The following is a 16,229-nucleotide window of genomic DNA, read 5'->3' as shown; positions in this document are numbered from 1 at the left end:
CATGAGTTACTGTCAGCCTTAGGAAAATCATTACCTCTACTGATTCATTAATAATTAATCCATTCATTTTGGAAAATACAAAGTCTCTTCTACATGGGAGGGAACAAAGTTGGCTGGTGGACTGTGATCATCTCATCCTGTCCAAGTCACAATCCATATCAGGACAGAGTCACAAAATAAAATATCTCAGTGTTTCATTTTGAATTATCATCTCTCTGTCTACCTTACACTTCACATACCCAACCCACTTTATTTCAAAGACTGTACCATTATTTAGCTCCTGATTGCAGGGATATATATACACATAGATAAATAGATAGATATGCAAATACACAGGTATATGTATTTACATATGTAGAGAAATATATATTCATACGCACAAACAAAATGGAGATATGTGATCGTGGATAAAATTCTCTCACATAGACTAAAGTTATTCTGGAAATACACTTCAAAATTTTCTATTTCATTTTAGTGGAAATAATTTAGGTATGTGTTTTCACAGAGCCAAGTACATGTTTTTGACTTAGAGCTCCTGATAAAGAATAAATTGTTTTCTGAAACCGAATATATGGAACTTTATTTCAAATAACAATGTGATTTAGAAATGAAACTACCTTATCCTGCCTCAGCCTGATGATAGATGTGATCTTCTAACCTCAGACCTACTGTGGGAGAAGTGAATTCTGCAGTTCTTGCACTCACCCCCATTTCTTTGCCTCCCTTTTGCCAAGATATCAAAACAAGATCCAGGGAAGCCTCTACAGTATTTTTTTAAAAGGCTGATCACCTGTGCTTCTCCTCTGACATCCTCACCTGGATTAAGGCCAGTGGGAGTCTTTTTTCCCCTTTCTGTTCCTTTGTACTGTTTTAAAGCTCTCCCTCCACAAGCTTCTCTGAATCTCAGAAACCTCAGCAGCTGGAATTTTACATAGCAGCACAGGGACATCAGCAGGAGTGATCAGCACAGTGGTGAGCCTAGGGGGAGGGAGGGAATAAACCTTTGCAGAGAGCTCTAACAGAGTCCTGAGCTTGCAGCTAGAAATCAAGAATAAAGTTTGTGTTATTTTCCAGTCTGTTGCTGTCAATATGCGTGAGCTCTGGTTCTGCAGGCAGCTTGGCCGAAGCTGTAACATTATTCATTAAAAGCATTTAACTTTTTTTTTCTGATTTAAATGATACATCTCTCCTCCAGGCTTGCCACCTAGGTAGCATCATGGCTGCTTATTCCGCATGCATTTTTGTTGGCATACATTTTTAATGTGGGAGACCTCATTAGCAATGTATATTTTTAGCCAGGTTTCTTGGGCATATGGGCTCTTTTGACCATTTATTTAGCTGTTTTCTTTCATCCCCTAAAATTTGTGAATGTTTTCTGTGTTCAGCCAAGTATGATAGAGGCCAAGAGGTTATAAAGATAGTTAATTTCCTTTGAGTTTATGCAGGTAGGAAAAAGAAATTTGAAAGTATGCCAGACAGAAAAAACTGCAGCATGAGCTCACCTTAATGGATACCACAGATCTACACCAGGCACATACGGTATAAATGGTCCAATCACATAAAAATGGTCAGTACAATACAAATTGTACTTTATGGGACTCCCAAGGTGCAAGACTTTAGGAAACTGGATTTTACTAATTCTTATGTTGCAAGCTGTGTGGCAGTCTAGGACTGTTAAAATCATAAGCTAAAACTAAGTTGAAGTTAAGCTCTTATGTAATGCTTCTGATTCACTGGAATCTAAAGGTAATGCAAACCTGGAAATATTTTCATTTCTCTGGATCTGTAGCCCAGATGTAACAAAGCCAATGATACTAAGGTGGAAGACCAAATGTGGAAAATAAACCAAACAAATTTTTCTTAAAAGAGAAGTGAATGATATTCCTAGGAACTAATGAATAGAAATAAAATGCAAATTCCAATCTTCGTTGTTTGGCGTAAAATGTCAAGTCCACCAGCTCTTTAGTCTTGCATTTTTATGGATACAGAAGAGGATTATTCCCACACTTTTAGCTGAAAGGCATAAAGAACATGTATACAATTTAGTGTTCCATAAGGAGATTGTTGTGTACTTATTGCGCTGTATCTGAGTTTCATAAAAAGGCATACAGGCTACTCCATTGTATTTCACAGGATACATGTTGTCTGTTAAATACTTCACCTGAATATGCAGGTGCCTGTCAGAACTGAGGATTTTGTACATGAACCTTGATATATGTTTTATTGAACTGGATTTCAATGGAACTGAGAAAACATAAGTAAACCTACATGAAGCAATATTTTTTCTCATTGTACTGGAAAAAGTCTATGATAGGGAATTTTCATGACATAGAAACCCAATTAATTTGACAAGAGACCTTTGAGGGAACTCTGTTAGAATATTCCCCTCGGATCACTCACATCAGTGAACTTTTGAAATAAGTGAATTTAGTGTAATTGGAAAGTACACTCACACAGTCCAACACACAATAAAAATCTCGCTGGTAAAATGCAAGGAGAAAACAAGAATTGAATAAATATTTGCTGGCTGCTGATTTTTCCTCTTTTTTATTGTTTGGTGTTTTTTTTTTTAGCTATAATGAAAGTGTATGAAGATTTTTTCCTTTACAAAGGGGGAATCTATAGACACTCCCCAAAAGCAGGATCTAGATGGAAAACTCATTCAGTCAAACTCCTTGGGTGAGTAAAGTGTATTCTTTTCCCTTTTCCTCTTTCAGTTATGAATGCTATAAAATGTCAATAGCCAGTATGGAACTCAAACGTTTCACTTCCAGAGGTGCAGCACTGTTAGCTTCTACCATAAAATGTGAATCTTCACCATTAAGTCTAAAACAGCTCTTTTTGCATAGATTTTAATGTCTTCAAGATTAAATTATCAGTTTTTCATGTCATTAATTTGTTTGAATTAGTTTGAATGTAAAATATGTGGCTCAGGTATAAAAAACCTTCACCCAAGCTATATGTGCTATATGTTGTCTATTTTGAGCAAAAAATAATGCAAACTCGTTGACCTACATGAAATAATCACTAGAATCTCATGAAAGTTGGACTTTAAATAAAATTATTGATGATTATTGCATTCTGCTTAACTGAGATGGTTCCTAGAGGAAGGAAAAGGAGTGGAGACAAACTGACACATAGGGTAAAAAATGGTGGGGTTTTGTGTGGGTTGATGTTTATTTTAGATGGATTTTTTAGTTATAACTGCTTTTGTAAAAGAGATGAAATATTTGTAAAAGGCAGCCATAATAGTGAATGACCATATTGGATTGGTATTTCTAATCTCTCAGAAGCATTTCTGAGGTCTTAAACTAGCCCTGAATTGTGCAATATATAAGGTGCAGAGTTATAGAATGAAAAAAAAAAAATTGGTGAAGCTTACAAGAGCTATTTGTACTAATCCTAAAATGCACATACAAACCAAGTGATAATTTGATCATAAGGACTGTAAATTCGTTGACTAGTTTCCCTTCTTTTGCAACTTGAAATTGCTAGTTATTTTCTACCATTTAAAGGCTCCTTATTTATAAAATCAGCTCTGATGGGACTATATGTCTATCTCCAGTGAGGTACCATGTGACCTCAGGCTCAGAGAGAGAGTGCGAAAGGACAGAACAGCATGGAAGCAGGACAGAAAAATATGGAACAGCCAGCTGGAAGGTGTGGTTGCAGATAGCAGACAATTTAGGTTTGATCATAGTCTACACGGACAGTGAAATAGGGCTTTCAGCAATTCAAAGGCAGGATGGACTGACCCCACTGACATTTAGAGAAAGTAGGATCTCTCAAGCAGTTTCTGTGTCTGTATTCCAAAAAGAGGGAGGTAAGTAGAAAAAACAAGTAACGTAGATTGGATTTCGTAATAGCTACATTTTGATGTGCAATAATTAGACTCCTATCTCACTGCTAGGCACCCATGGTTCCCATTATCTTCCATGGCTATTCTTCTGCTCTGTCCTGGTATTTACCTAAACATGAATTGAATTTCTTTGTTGGATCTTATTTCTTTTTGCTGACTATGAAAGAACCTGTGGAGTACATCAGACTTACATGGATAACATTAGAATATCTAGGTCAGTCTAGAGGAATCTCACTTGTAATAGAATCATAAAGTAGCTTAAAATCAAAATGACCATCTGAATGATACATAATATTTATAGTAAGATAGCGTCTTCAGAATGTCTTGCATATTGATGTTTGTGCATATGCACATACACACACATTCATGGGCCTATGTGTATATACACATACATATTACAACTCTTAATGGCACCAGAATGAAAACAAGATGAAAAAGCACAATGAAAATGCAAATAGCAAGTGGGACTAAGGAAGACAAATTGATCAAAGTTTGGTAATTTTAACTTTTTCAGCTGTGCTCTGTTATTTTAAGAAGACTAATGACTGACATGTGAAACTTTCATCTTTATCTCAAGGTCTCTTCATAATCAAAGCAGATAGAATACATATCAAAGATGAACTTGATAGCAGATTCATCACTCAGATCTATACATTTCACCTAAAGTGGCTGAACAAACCTGTCAAGACTATTCTATAGCAGAGCCTCTGTAAAACTGATGCTTCTTTTTTTTTTTTTTTCTTATCTTCTTGTCCTTCTCCTCTTAGTCCCACCTCGGAAAAGATGAGAGAAATGTAGTATCCACGGGGAAAGAAAACATGAGGCAGATTTATTAATGGTATAAAGATGCCAAAGTCTGTTCAGCATAGATGAATTATATTTGCTTACATAGCTACAGTTCTAGTTTAAATATATTCTTTTCAAAGTTGGGCATAGTGAAGTAAAGTATCCACCATTAATGTCTGCAGCCTGCTCAGACAAATCTTCTCTCAGACTCTCTCCTTTGCATTACTTCAGTACCGGTGCCAAGCTGTGATATCTGATCCATATCTTCATTCAAAAAGCTATATCTGCTGATCCCCTGACACTGAAAAACTCAGAAAGACCCCGAACTCCCAAGACTTTGGCTACAATCAGATCTATGGATTGCCACCTCAAGGCCTGAAGGGGACAAGAACAGTTTTATTAAAAGCCTTAGATACTGTTTCACAAAGAAAATAGATTTTTAGGTGTTTGGAAGGTGATCAGAATGACAAAGGACTTTCATAAAAGGACATTGAGGGTTTTACATTAAGTGGAAATGCTTTTCCACCTCTGTTTTTATTAGTGATTCACTGGAAGCTTTAAATTCAATAGTGCAGCAGATTAAATGGCATTGAAACATCTATGCCCTGAAAAAACTTCAATTGAATGTTACTTAACATGAAAAACCATACTAATGGAGATAAAACTGACATGTGAGGAAAAACCTTGTGTTTCAGTGCTGAGGAAATAGCCAGACAAAGCAACAGCACTCCAAGATTTAATAAACAGAATAGAATCATAGAACAGTTAGGGTTTGAAAGGACCCTAAGATCATCTAGTTCCACCCCCCTGCCATGGGCAGGGACATCTCACACTAAACCATGCCACCAAAGGCTTCATCCAACGCCAGGTTGGCTTGAACACTGCCAGGGACGGAGAACTCACAACCTCCCTGGGCAACCCATTCCAGTGCCTCACCACCCTAACAGGAAAGAATTTCCTCCTTATATCCAATCTAAACTTCCCCTGCTTAAGTTTTAACCCGTTACCCCTTGTCCTGTCACTACAGTCCCTGACGAAGAGTCCCTCCCCAGCATCCCTATAGCCCCCCTTCAGATACTGAAAGGCTGCTATTAGGTCTCCACTCAGCCTTCTCCAGGCTGAGCAGCCCCAACTTTCTCAGCCTATCTTCATACGGGAGGTGCTCCAGTCCCCTGATCATCCTCGTGGCCCTCTTCTGGACTTGTTCCAACAGTTCCATGTCCTTTTTATGTTGAGGACACCAGAACTTATATTGAAATCACAGGAATTGACTCAACTGTGCAAAGTTCAAAGGCTTGAAAAAGATACCAGTGACTCCTATCAGCAACATCACATGTTTTGGCTTTGAACACAGTGTTTTTCTCTTCATTTTCCTCTTCACTTGCCCTCACTGAGCTTAGATTCAGAATAACAATAAATAAGTACCTTCTTAAACCAACAAAAGTCATGACCCAAATTATTTTTTCCTCACTAAAGAAATCTTGGGTTGAGTTCTCTTTTTTTTAAGGAGGGGGTGGAAACCTACTTTGTTGATTGTACTTTAATCAAACAATCAACATCAGATGTTATAGTTTAAAAATTAAACAGTAACACCTCAAAATGTTTTACAACAAAAAGAAATAAATTAGAAGATGATGGGGAAAAAATACACAGTGTCTGATGATTCATGGAGTTAAATTCATGAGACTGTCTCTAATATAATTCATTACAGTAGATTTGTGGGAATGATATAACTATTGACTCACTGATAATTTAACTCATCTCTCATGCTGAAAAGTCCAGGCAAAACTATAGTTTCAAATTCCATCAACTATTTTCTAGGAATTTTGATCTCATGGAGAACACTAGTCAGTGACCCCAACCACCTTCTTATTAATAAAAGATTAAAAACAAAACTTTTGTCTTACTGAGTAGATGAAAATCTTAGTTTTTGAAAGGCACTAGTATTCTCTGTTACAGCATGAAGAATAGGACATAACCTGCAATAGCTATACCTTTTTTTTTGTCTGGTGGTATTATACCAGTTATATGACCAAGTCTGTTCTCCTACAAAACACCTCTGCTGATAAACCTTTTTGTTGTGTCATGTTATAGTTCTATCTTTTCTACTATTTTATTTGAAGATATTTAATAATCAACTACTATGTTTTTTTCTGAAAATATTCCTTATACTTGTGAATTATACTTCCACTGTACTAACATAATTTCTTGAAAAAGAAACTGGGAAATTAAAAAAACCCAGTTTCCATTCTGTAGAAGAATACTGAAACAGTCTCCATATTCTCGTTATTTAACTGTCAGGCAGTGTTGTGCATTCAGGGCCTACTCCTACAGAGTTAACATCAAGGGAAAGTTGTTTCTGAGAGGGACAGCTAAGATGCCTCCACTGCATAAAACTGGACATGAAATTAAGAAAATCCTTTTATGGAAACATGCAAGTCCTCATCCTTTTATCTGAAAGAGCACCAAAATTCTCTTTACAGAGTCAATTGGAGCTGGTTTCCTTCGGGTAAGTGGGAATACCTTGCTTAGTTTTTCTCCTGAAGGGGAAGGAATGTAATTCAATGAAATTGCTTCTTTTTATTCTAGGTTATTTTTGATTGAAGATCATGATGGCTTCTTTTGGAAAAGCTGAGTTGTGTATTTCTTACAGAATATTTTTGTCAGACAGAAGAAAACTCCCCTTTTAAGATAACTTTTGGTAATTTATAGGCAGACCTTCTCCTTAGTGATTCCTTAAAATCTCTTCGTCTTCTTAATAAAAGTGGAAATTTTGGAGGATGTAAGGTTTAAAGATTTTCCTAAAAATGCCAAAGGTGGAGGCATTAGTGGTCTAAAGCTTTGTAGGAATAATCCTAATAGATTCCCTGTCTCTGTGAGTAATGAGGTTCAGCATCTGTTTGTTTTTCAAATGTCATTCATTTGGAGTAAATATCAAGCTGGAATAATCACAAAAGCAAGAGACAAAAAAGTGCTATTGGGTCATTTTGATGATCTTCCAGAAAATGTAATATTGTTCTCTAGTGGATGCTGTACAAGAATGTGTCAACTCACTTTTAAGTCTCTGTCATTTCCACTTGGGAACTAATTCCACTAGGAGTTAAGTTACCTCATTGCTGAGATGTTTTTTTTTCTTGTTCTCTTTCTTGGACTTCTTCCCCATTTTCTATCTATAGATGCAATTTATATATATATATATATATATAAAAATATATATGGCAATTTTCTCTTTCTGCTTTGTGACTGAGCCTTACATTCATCTAGGTTGTTAAGTGTCTATATATTTTGACTTATTTTCTTAATTTGTCACACAAATGCCTATTGCTATTGCTTTTTTTTTTTATCAGTGCCGTGTCATATTTAGTGTAGTGCTCCAGTCATATACTGTATAACTCTTTACTCAAGAGGAATGATCTCGCTTACATTTAATCTCAGCTTCTTATGCCTTCTTTCTAATATTGTTAACATACCTAAGGCAGACTCCATGTCTATTTTGCTACTCACTATCACATCTATTAGCTTTCAAGGCCTTAGGTTCCCTGGAGACACTAGAAATCTCTGATTACTTTTAACAAGGTGGAATGTCATGAGTTTAAAGCACGTAGTTTGTATATGTCTGCTTTAGGAAAAATTGGTAATGACTACATTGGTTACATGAACTACGGGATCTCATGAACAAGGTCAGAGAAAGAAAATTAACTGTAGGAGGAGATACTATATTGACTATATTAAAGAAATTATATCATGTAGCAACTCTGAAAGTGTCAGTTGTTTATGAAGTAGTGACGATCATTTATTAATTCCCATTGATTTTAACTTATAGTCAAAATATTGATACCGCTCATATTCATTAATAGATTCATGTTTCTTTTCTTTTAAGATTGCTTTCTGAAAGCAGACAATGGCAGCAGGATTTTCTTTTTTACTAAATCATTTTCACTTACAATGCTCAGCACAAAGGTTTTCTGTTCCATGACCGAGACTCCAAGGCACAGCTTTTTAACAGGAAAGATTAACTAAAGTGTCATTTTCCGTTCCAGTTTGTTGGTCTCTAAACCAGCTCTTGCTGCAAGCCATGAGGGAACATAAAATGCATCCTAGATTAGTTTAGCGACCTTTTTTGCACAGTGCATTCCTGGTTTAATTTTGTTCAGCTGAACTGTGACATCTATGATTTTGAGTTACATTATGAAAAACTGATAAACATCAGAACAGCAATTTCCATGTTGTTTATCATGATAGTTTCATCACCTTGTCTAAATTCTTTGATTTTATACCTGATTGTTTAAGATGGACAGAATCCAAGTCTTTCAGTCTGTAATGTCTTAATTCTGCTAGTCATTTGTTCTGTGTTACAGTTCTGTAGTTCTGAAAGCTGATGCATTCTATTGTCTGCTGATTCCCATTCTAATACTTTATTCACCATATATTTCCTAGTTACTTCCAGTCTTCTCCTTCTCTCTTCTCAGAATTAGGCAGTTAATTATACCAGGATTCAATGTGATATTCAGGTAGGTGTGATGTGCTAGATATGCAGATTCTCATCAGAGACGGTGATCTAGTCCACAAAGTCAGTGGAGACTGGAGAGCAACTCAGCTACAACTGCTTATGGATCAGTTAGTTGCCCCCATGCAAATGTTTGTTAGCAGAAGTGGGAAGAGTCTCCCACCTAGCTGTGTCTTCAAAAGGATGTGGACGTCTCATAGGTCCTTTGTCATGTTTTCCAGAAACACGTGGATGTCTCAAGCACCTTGAGTCATCTCAAATAGCCCTAGACACCTGCATTTAGGAAAGTGAATGGTTGACATTATACTCTACTACTGTGGGGTACATATATTTAGATATCTTAATCTTGAACTAAATCCCACAGTGTTTTACCACCAAGAAAAAGGCAAATTCTGATTTCAGTACTGACATTAACATTTACAGTAAGGATAACAATGCCAATATACAGCTTAAATCTCAAAAGAAACCAGTAAAACAGTAGTACATGGTTTTAACTGTTTTTGAAAATATTGTAAAGGAACCATTATGTATTCTGTTTCTCCACAGTATAACCAAAGCAAAAATTTGCATTGGTTAATAGTATCTTTGTCCTACAGTATGCCTGCCATAATGTTTACAAATGTTTCACTTTTCTGGGACAGAAGTGGATGGTATAGATTTCACTTTTAAACCTTAATGGCTTACTTAGCTCCTTCAGGATTATACTTCTAGTTACTTGATTTTTTTAAAAGTTTTGGTTTTGAAGGCTTTGAGGGACCAACCAACACTTCCTCTGAGCTGCTGCTATGCAGGGAAAATTATCTGAAATGCTATCACTTTCCACAGTTGCTGTCAATCATATACCAGTTTCCTTTTTACTCCTATAGCATCTTCCATGAAGGCTTAATTTATTAATAAATAAAATTTTGCAGCTAATACTATCTTAAAATATGAAATAAAGAAGTCAAATCATCAAGATTACCCAGATTCAAGTAAATGTATTTGTACAGAGTCCCATCTATGTAGGAAAACATACAGGACATGAACTCCATCAAAACAAGATTGTTTTCTGAATTGCAGAAGGAAGAAGCCATCCAGTTTCCAGTCAGCCTAATGGATGGCTAAGAGTTTTAGAAGGTTAACATTTCCTCTGAATTTATTATCAATTACTAAATATTATTTTATAATTTTAACAAATTCCTCTTTGTTAGTCATTGTTATATTTCAAGGAGTAGTACGTACAGCAGCAAGTAAAACAGCACTGGAAATTCAAGCTGAATTTAATATTATTAATTTATATCACATATTTCTTTATAACTCAGAAAATTCACCTTCATATGTCTGGCTTAACAACAGAAAGGATGTTTAGAGATTTGTTTTCTCTGAGGAATCTAAGCTTAAATTAAGCTTAAAGTGGAAGCTGTGCTTGAATGCCATAATGTTTGACAGGTGTAGCTAAGGGATACAATGAAGAATAAAATTATTCCATCAATAAGGTTGAAATCATGAAAACTACTAAAGTAGTTTTCTTTATTGGCAGGAAAAGGGAAAAAGAGAAATTGAAAAGACAAAATGCAATACTTAAGCTGAGAAATCTATTTTAGAAAATTGAGAAATCCATTTTCAAAAATATCTCCTTTCCTAAAGATACGACTGCAGAAACACTTTCCACTAAGGAGTTTTTTGAAAGAATTCCTTCCTCTTTAGAAAATATATTACTATGAATGAGACAAGAAATATCCAGAAATGCTTTTGATGGAGCTGGCATTTATTCCCCAAGACAAGATGCCTAATCAAACTGGCATGTGTCTACAAAAAAAGCATCACTAAACAATATATATAGAGTGCAATTCACAAAATAACAGCTGTTTCCATTACAGACCATGCCTTATCAGATTGAGAGAAGTGCATTAGCTTGGGAGAAATGAGAACTGGTAAATCTCAGCCAGTCTTTGGAACAAGTGCCAAGTTTTAGGAAAGGCTTGGTAAACAGGCCTAGGAGCTCATGCCACAGTTGCTTCCAGTGATGACTTAATTGATAGAGATGACACACTGTTCCATCTTTTCTGCTAAGTCCTGCTCCCAATTCATGCCCTAACGCCAGGACTGGTTTTGATCAGTAAGCTGCAAATCAGCCTTATTTTCTATCTTTAGACTGCAGCTATTTAAAATATTGGCAAAATCACTTGCCCCACCACCATCTATCAGTATACTTAATTACCTGCTACACAAAATCTATACATTTAATACAAAATTTAATAATTTGTAGAACTGTAGACTGAGGCTGGAAGTTGTTTGGTCCAATTCTCTGCACCCTAAATTGGCAAGGCCATCTTAGATCAAGTTGATTACACCACTGAACACTTCACATTAGAAGGGATCTCTGAAAGTCATTTAGCTTAATCCGCTACCTTGAAGCAGAACAACCTTCATAGTTCATGGGTCTTCTCAAGTTGAGTTTTGGATACATCTGAGGACAGATGTTCCACAAGCTCTCACTTCAGTAATGTCTCAACACTCCTGCCGTAAAATACTCTTTTTCCTTATGTTAGATTGAAATTATCCCTGCTGAAAACTGTGACTCTTCTTCTGACTATCGGTTGTGCTTTTATCAGGAGTCTACTCTATCTTCTTTATACCCAGCATTTGAAAAGCAGAAGACAACTAATAGATCTTCCTGGAGCCACCACTCCTGAGGGCTGAACAAAGCCAGCTACATCAGCCTTTTCTCATATATCATGTGCCCAGATCCCAAACATCTCAGTGGACCCATGCTGGTCATATACTAGCCTCTTAATGTCATTCCTGTATGGGGAAGCCCAAAACTGGGCATAGTGCTCCAGATTCAGCATGGCAGGCCCTGAATAAAGGGGATTAGTCATTTCTCTTGACCTCCTGGCTGTACTCTAGTGTACTTTAATTCAATGTATTTTAGTTTGGAGTGTCTCGGTGAATGTCCATGGACACAGGTTACTGAGAAAACAGCTTTTTTTTTTTTCTAAACTGTAAGATAAAATGAACGTCTAGTACCTCTGTATCTGGCTATGATGCAACAAAACCTAGGAAATTAAATTCATGGATATGTTACTGTCCAGGATAAAAAAGGATCCTTTTCCATTTTGGTTTCTAAATTTTCTTCCATTTAGAAACACTTCTGAGAATCGGCAAATTCCTATCAGTGTATGAAACTAGAAGCTGACTTTATTTATTTATTTATTTATTTATTAAAGAAAATAACAAATGTTAGAAAAATATTTCATCACAGAAATGTGAGTTTGCCGGAGCTGGTCATCATTCTGCTCAAACAAGAGGGAGAGATAATGTGTAATACTGAATACAGGAATACATGAATATAAATTCAAGGCAATTTTCCTCTGTCTTTAAGGCTGATGTAAATATTGGACTTTCACATTACAGCTGATGTAATTTTTTTTTTTTATTAAAATGGTCACAAAGAAAGAAACAAGTCTGAATCTGATGTGAAATCAGACAGCCTATTTATTTTTTAAAATTTGTAATCATGACTGACTATCTGAAACATATTTTGCCAAGAAATGGCAAATAATATTAATTTTGTTAATGAATAATATTAATAATCCCTTAGCTTCCATGTGCTGTTATGAGGCCTTTTTAAAAAAACAGCAATTACTGTCAATTGTCGTTATGATCAGCATTGTTTTTATGACTTGTTGCATATAATGAGCAGTAGCTACAATTTGTGCTGGCAGTTGCAATACAGACTTCACCTCCCTTCTAGTCACCAATTTGTTTTGATTTTTTTTTCCTTTGGCTGGAAGTGCAAATACTCCACATATATTAGGGTTTACTGCCAACTAAGGAAAATGGCTGTTAAAATTTGTTTTACAAAGGCAAAAATCCTGATTTCCCATTCACAGCATGGGATTTCTCATCATATTTTTGCTGCTTGCCTTTCAGACGAAGCACTGCAAACACAGCTCAAATATGCGACATTGGTGGGGTATACACAAATAAACCCCTTGTCAGTGGCATTCAGGATGTTCCAGGATTAACTATACTATAGAAAAATCTGCAAAAGTTCATGTCCTTGGTTTTCTGTTTATTTGTGCCTTTCTATAGGCACCCAAGCATCATGACCTACAAACAGTAACCTGACAAACACTCATATAGAACAATAAAGAGCTCTTTAAGCAGTTGGTAGACATACCATACATACCTAGCTACCTAAGAAGTGCAGTGCAGCTTTTGCTCATTGAACTACATACAGAAGATTGGTTTGGAACTTCTGTCCTGTATGTATACAAAGTGATGTTAACAACTCAGAGCACTGTGCTGTTCAGCTACAACTACGCAATTACGGAAGTCCTATCACCTAGCAGGCAGGGACAATTTCTTTCGTGTTTTCATGTATGGTGCCACAACATTAAATGTGTCCTCAAAGATGTCAGAGAAACATCAGGTAAGTTTACAAGTCATCCCCCACACTGTGCCAGAAAACAGATTAGGTTGTCAGCAGCTTAATTTGAGCTGAGAAAAACTGGGAGTATTTTCAGTCCCAAATCACCAGCTATTTTTGTAAAGGTGTTGGATGAAATGTTTAACAAAAAATGTTCTGAGGGATCTTCAGCTGAATTGAAGAAATGTGTTCCCATTAATTTCAGTAGTCTTACACGGTTCAGTTCAGATGGCAAGCTCTCCAGAGGAGAGATCCTGTCACTAAAGCAAGTTTTTTGCAATGACAAACTTAAACTACACTTGCATTAAGTTTTCTGTAGTCCCTAATGGTGATTTGCTTGTGGCTAACAGGATACTTACCTTCATTTTCATCATCAGAATTTATTTAAACATGGAGATGCCTATTGGTCAGGCCTTGTTCTGATACTAAGACAAGCTTTTATTTTCTGGTTGCTGGTTTAAAGCTTCAAAATGTGAACATATCCATGAAAGACTTCACTCAGACCATCTCTTGCAACAGGTGGGGAGCATTACCTGACAAAAATGGGCAGAAACAGAAGTTCTGGGTAAGTAGAATCCTTAGTACTGGGTTTTGAAGAGAAAGAAACAATCTCTACAACACAGATTATCTAAAAACAACTTCTTTGTTTTCATTCACTCTCTGCATCTATTTTTTCCTTCACCCTCAAGTCTCCTTCATAATTCTGTTCCCTCTCTGTCAGCTCTTATAGTATTGACCTTTGAACTATAGCATCATCTACCTCAATTTCAAAGCCTGTTTTATCTAATGTCTTACCTATATCTGTGTTTTTTTCCTACACTGTCTTTTCTGTTTTAAATCTTATTCAAACTCTCAGATTTTATTCAGATTTCCCTTGAAGACTCAGTTATTTTTGATGCCTGCAAATGAGACTTAATAAAAGCAACATATTATTTGTTAAAAAGTTTGGAAAAGACAAGCTATCTATCTAAACAGCATTTGCAAATGTGATACATATACCAGAAAAAAAACCCTGTCATTTTCAGACATTTAGAATAAGTCAGATTTTATTTCTTTACTTTCAATTAACAGCTCATCTCATTATTCCTGTGTTCAATAAGGGTAATTTAGCGGATGGCAGAAAGCTTTTGGTAGGTAGTTTCACTGACATCTAGGGCAAAACTTTTACAGACTTCATTAGAAACTAAGATGCCAATAGCAACCTGAACGGAACCTAATTTATTAAAAGTCAGATTTTTCATATCTTGCTTCTCTCTTTAACAGATTAGTTGTAATTGGAATTTTGACCACTGTTGTGTCAATGATGGCTTTCTCCAGCCAACAGTTATGTTACCAAATGATTTTTGCTTCAATTTATGTAGCTGCCTTGTAGAAAGAGCATTCCATTTTTATTAATCCTGGTTTCAGAACTGAAATTTTGATCAAAACAAAAAGGAACAAATTATTTGAAATCAGAGAAACATGCATTCTGATTCTCAGCACACCAAATCTGAGAAACTCTGCTTTTTTAAAAGGAAACTAACAAGAAATTCATTCTGCATTTTACACCTGAATTTTTAAATGCTACTTTAAAACTAAATTATTTTATTCCTTTTTGTTTTTGTTTAGATTGCTGCAAATTCCTGGGGAAAAACTTGGGGAGAAAATGGTTATTTTAGGATTCTGCGTGGACGAAATGAGTGTGATATTGAGAAGCTGATTTTAGCTACTTTGGGATAGCCCATAGTCTTCCACCCTAGTTGTATTGTATTGTGCTCTGCTTTATGTATCCATTATTTCCATTGTTGTATATTGAGTCTTTCTAGAGAAATAAAAATGTCTTCTCTGTAAGTTACCTTTCTTGCTCTTATGGCTCATTAAGGCTTTCTGACTGGAATGGACTACCACTATTGCAAGACTCTCAGATCTTTCCTGGTACAAACACCCCTTTATGCTAATAGCAAGTTTTATCCAGAACTACTGAAAACCTTGGTGTCTTTCAGGAAGTTCCCTCCTCTGTTATTTACTTCTCACCAGTATTTTGTTATATTACTAATGGTTGATTGAACAGTGCCTAAAATACATGAAGTTACAATGCTAATATTAATCTCCTTACAATACATACTCTGGACAGAAATTGCTTTAGAAATATTATGTGCTCTTTCACACAATTGGCTCAGACCGCTCATGGTCACCCTGGATAAAAAATACCGAAGAAATCTGGGTTTTAATTGTTGCAAAACAATGATTTCCTATCCTAGCTTAGATAAGTTTTATCTCTGTATCATTGTCTTTTCCTGGAAATTAATTTTTTAGTAGTAGATTCCACAAAGTTCATGCATTTAGAGTAATAAAAAAATTACCCACAATGAAACAGCATATTTCCTTTCCCACAGCCACAATTAAATATGTACAATTCTAATGTTTTGTTTAATTAAAGTAAAATAAATGAGAAAATGTAATTTCTCCTCAATTAAGTCTAGACTAGATTAATTTCTGAACTGCTTGCCTTCCACTCACTGTTTAACCTGGGAACAGACATGTGTGCCCATTCTCAAAAGTCTGTTTCCAGTAGACAAAGATTGAAAAGACATTCTGTTCTTTGCCTCCACTGACATATCTGTAGTCCAGGCATAGTTCCTGGTGTTGGCCAGCAGGACCATTACTGCAGGCAGGACACCCAG

The 16,229-nt window shown here is 35.9% G+C and overlaps 1 protein-coding gene across 2 annotated transcripts in view; it reads left to right on the top strand.

The window, feature by feature from the left end:
- TINAG (tubulointerstitial nephritis antigen) overlaps positions 1–16,018 on the top strand; it is a 53,124-nt gene extending 37,106 nt beyond the window's left edge. The window contains exons 9-11 of one of the 2 annotated variants that reach the window (XM_065681487.1): positions 2,574–2,679; positions 14,086–14,131; positions 15,175–16,018. In XM_065681487.1, coding sequence (XP_065537559.1) covers positions 2,574–2,679; positions 14,086–14,131; positions 15,175–15,285 — 263 coding nt within the window. In that variant the 3' untranslated portion in view covers positions 15,286–16,018. Of the gene's footprint in view, positions 1–2,573; positions 2,680–14,029; positions 14,132–15,174 lie in introns of those variants that run through there. The other variant, XM_065681488.1, reaches the window with a different exon arrangement.
- Positions 16,019–16,229: the final 211 nt, after the last annotated feature.

This window comes from Lathamus discolor, chromosome 5 (genome assembly GCF_037157495.1).
Source record: "Lathamus discolor isolate bLatDis1 chromosome 5, bLatDis1.hap1, whole genome shotgun sequence".
NCBI classification, from domain to species: domain Eukaryota; kingdom Metazoa; phylum Chordata; class Aves; order Psittaciformes; family Psittacidae; genus Lathamus; species Lathamus discolor.
Note: the sequence above shows the minus strand (reverse complement) of the source record. Positions and strands in the feature narration are given on the sequence as shown.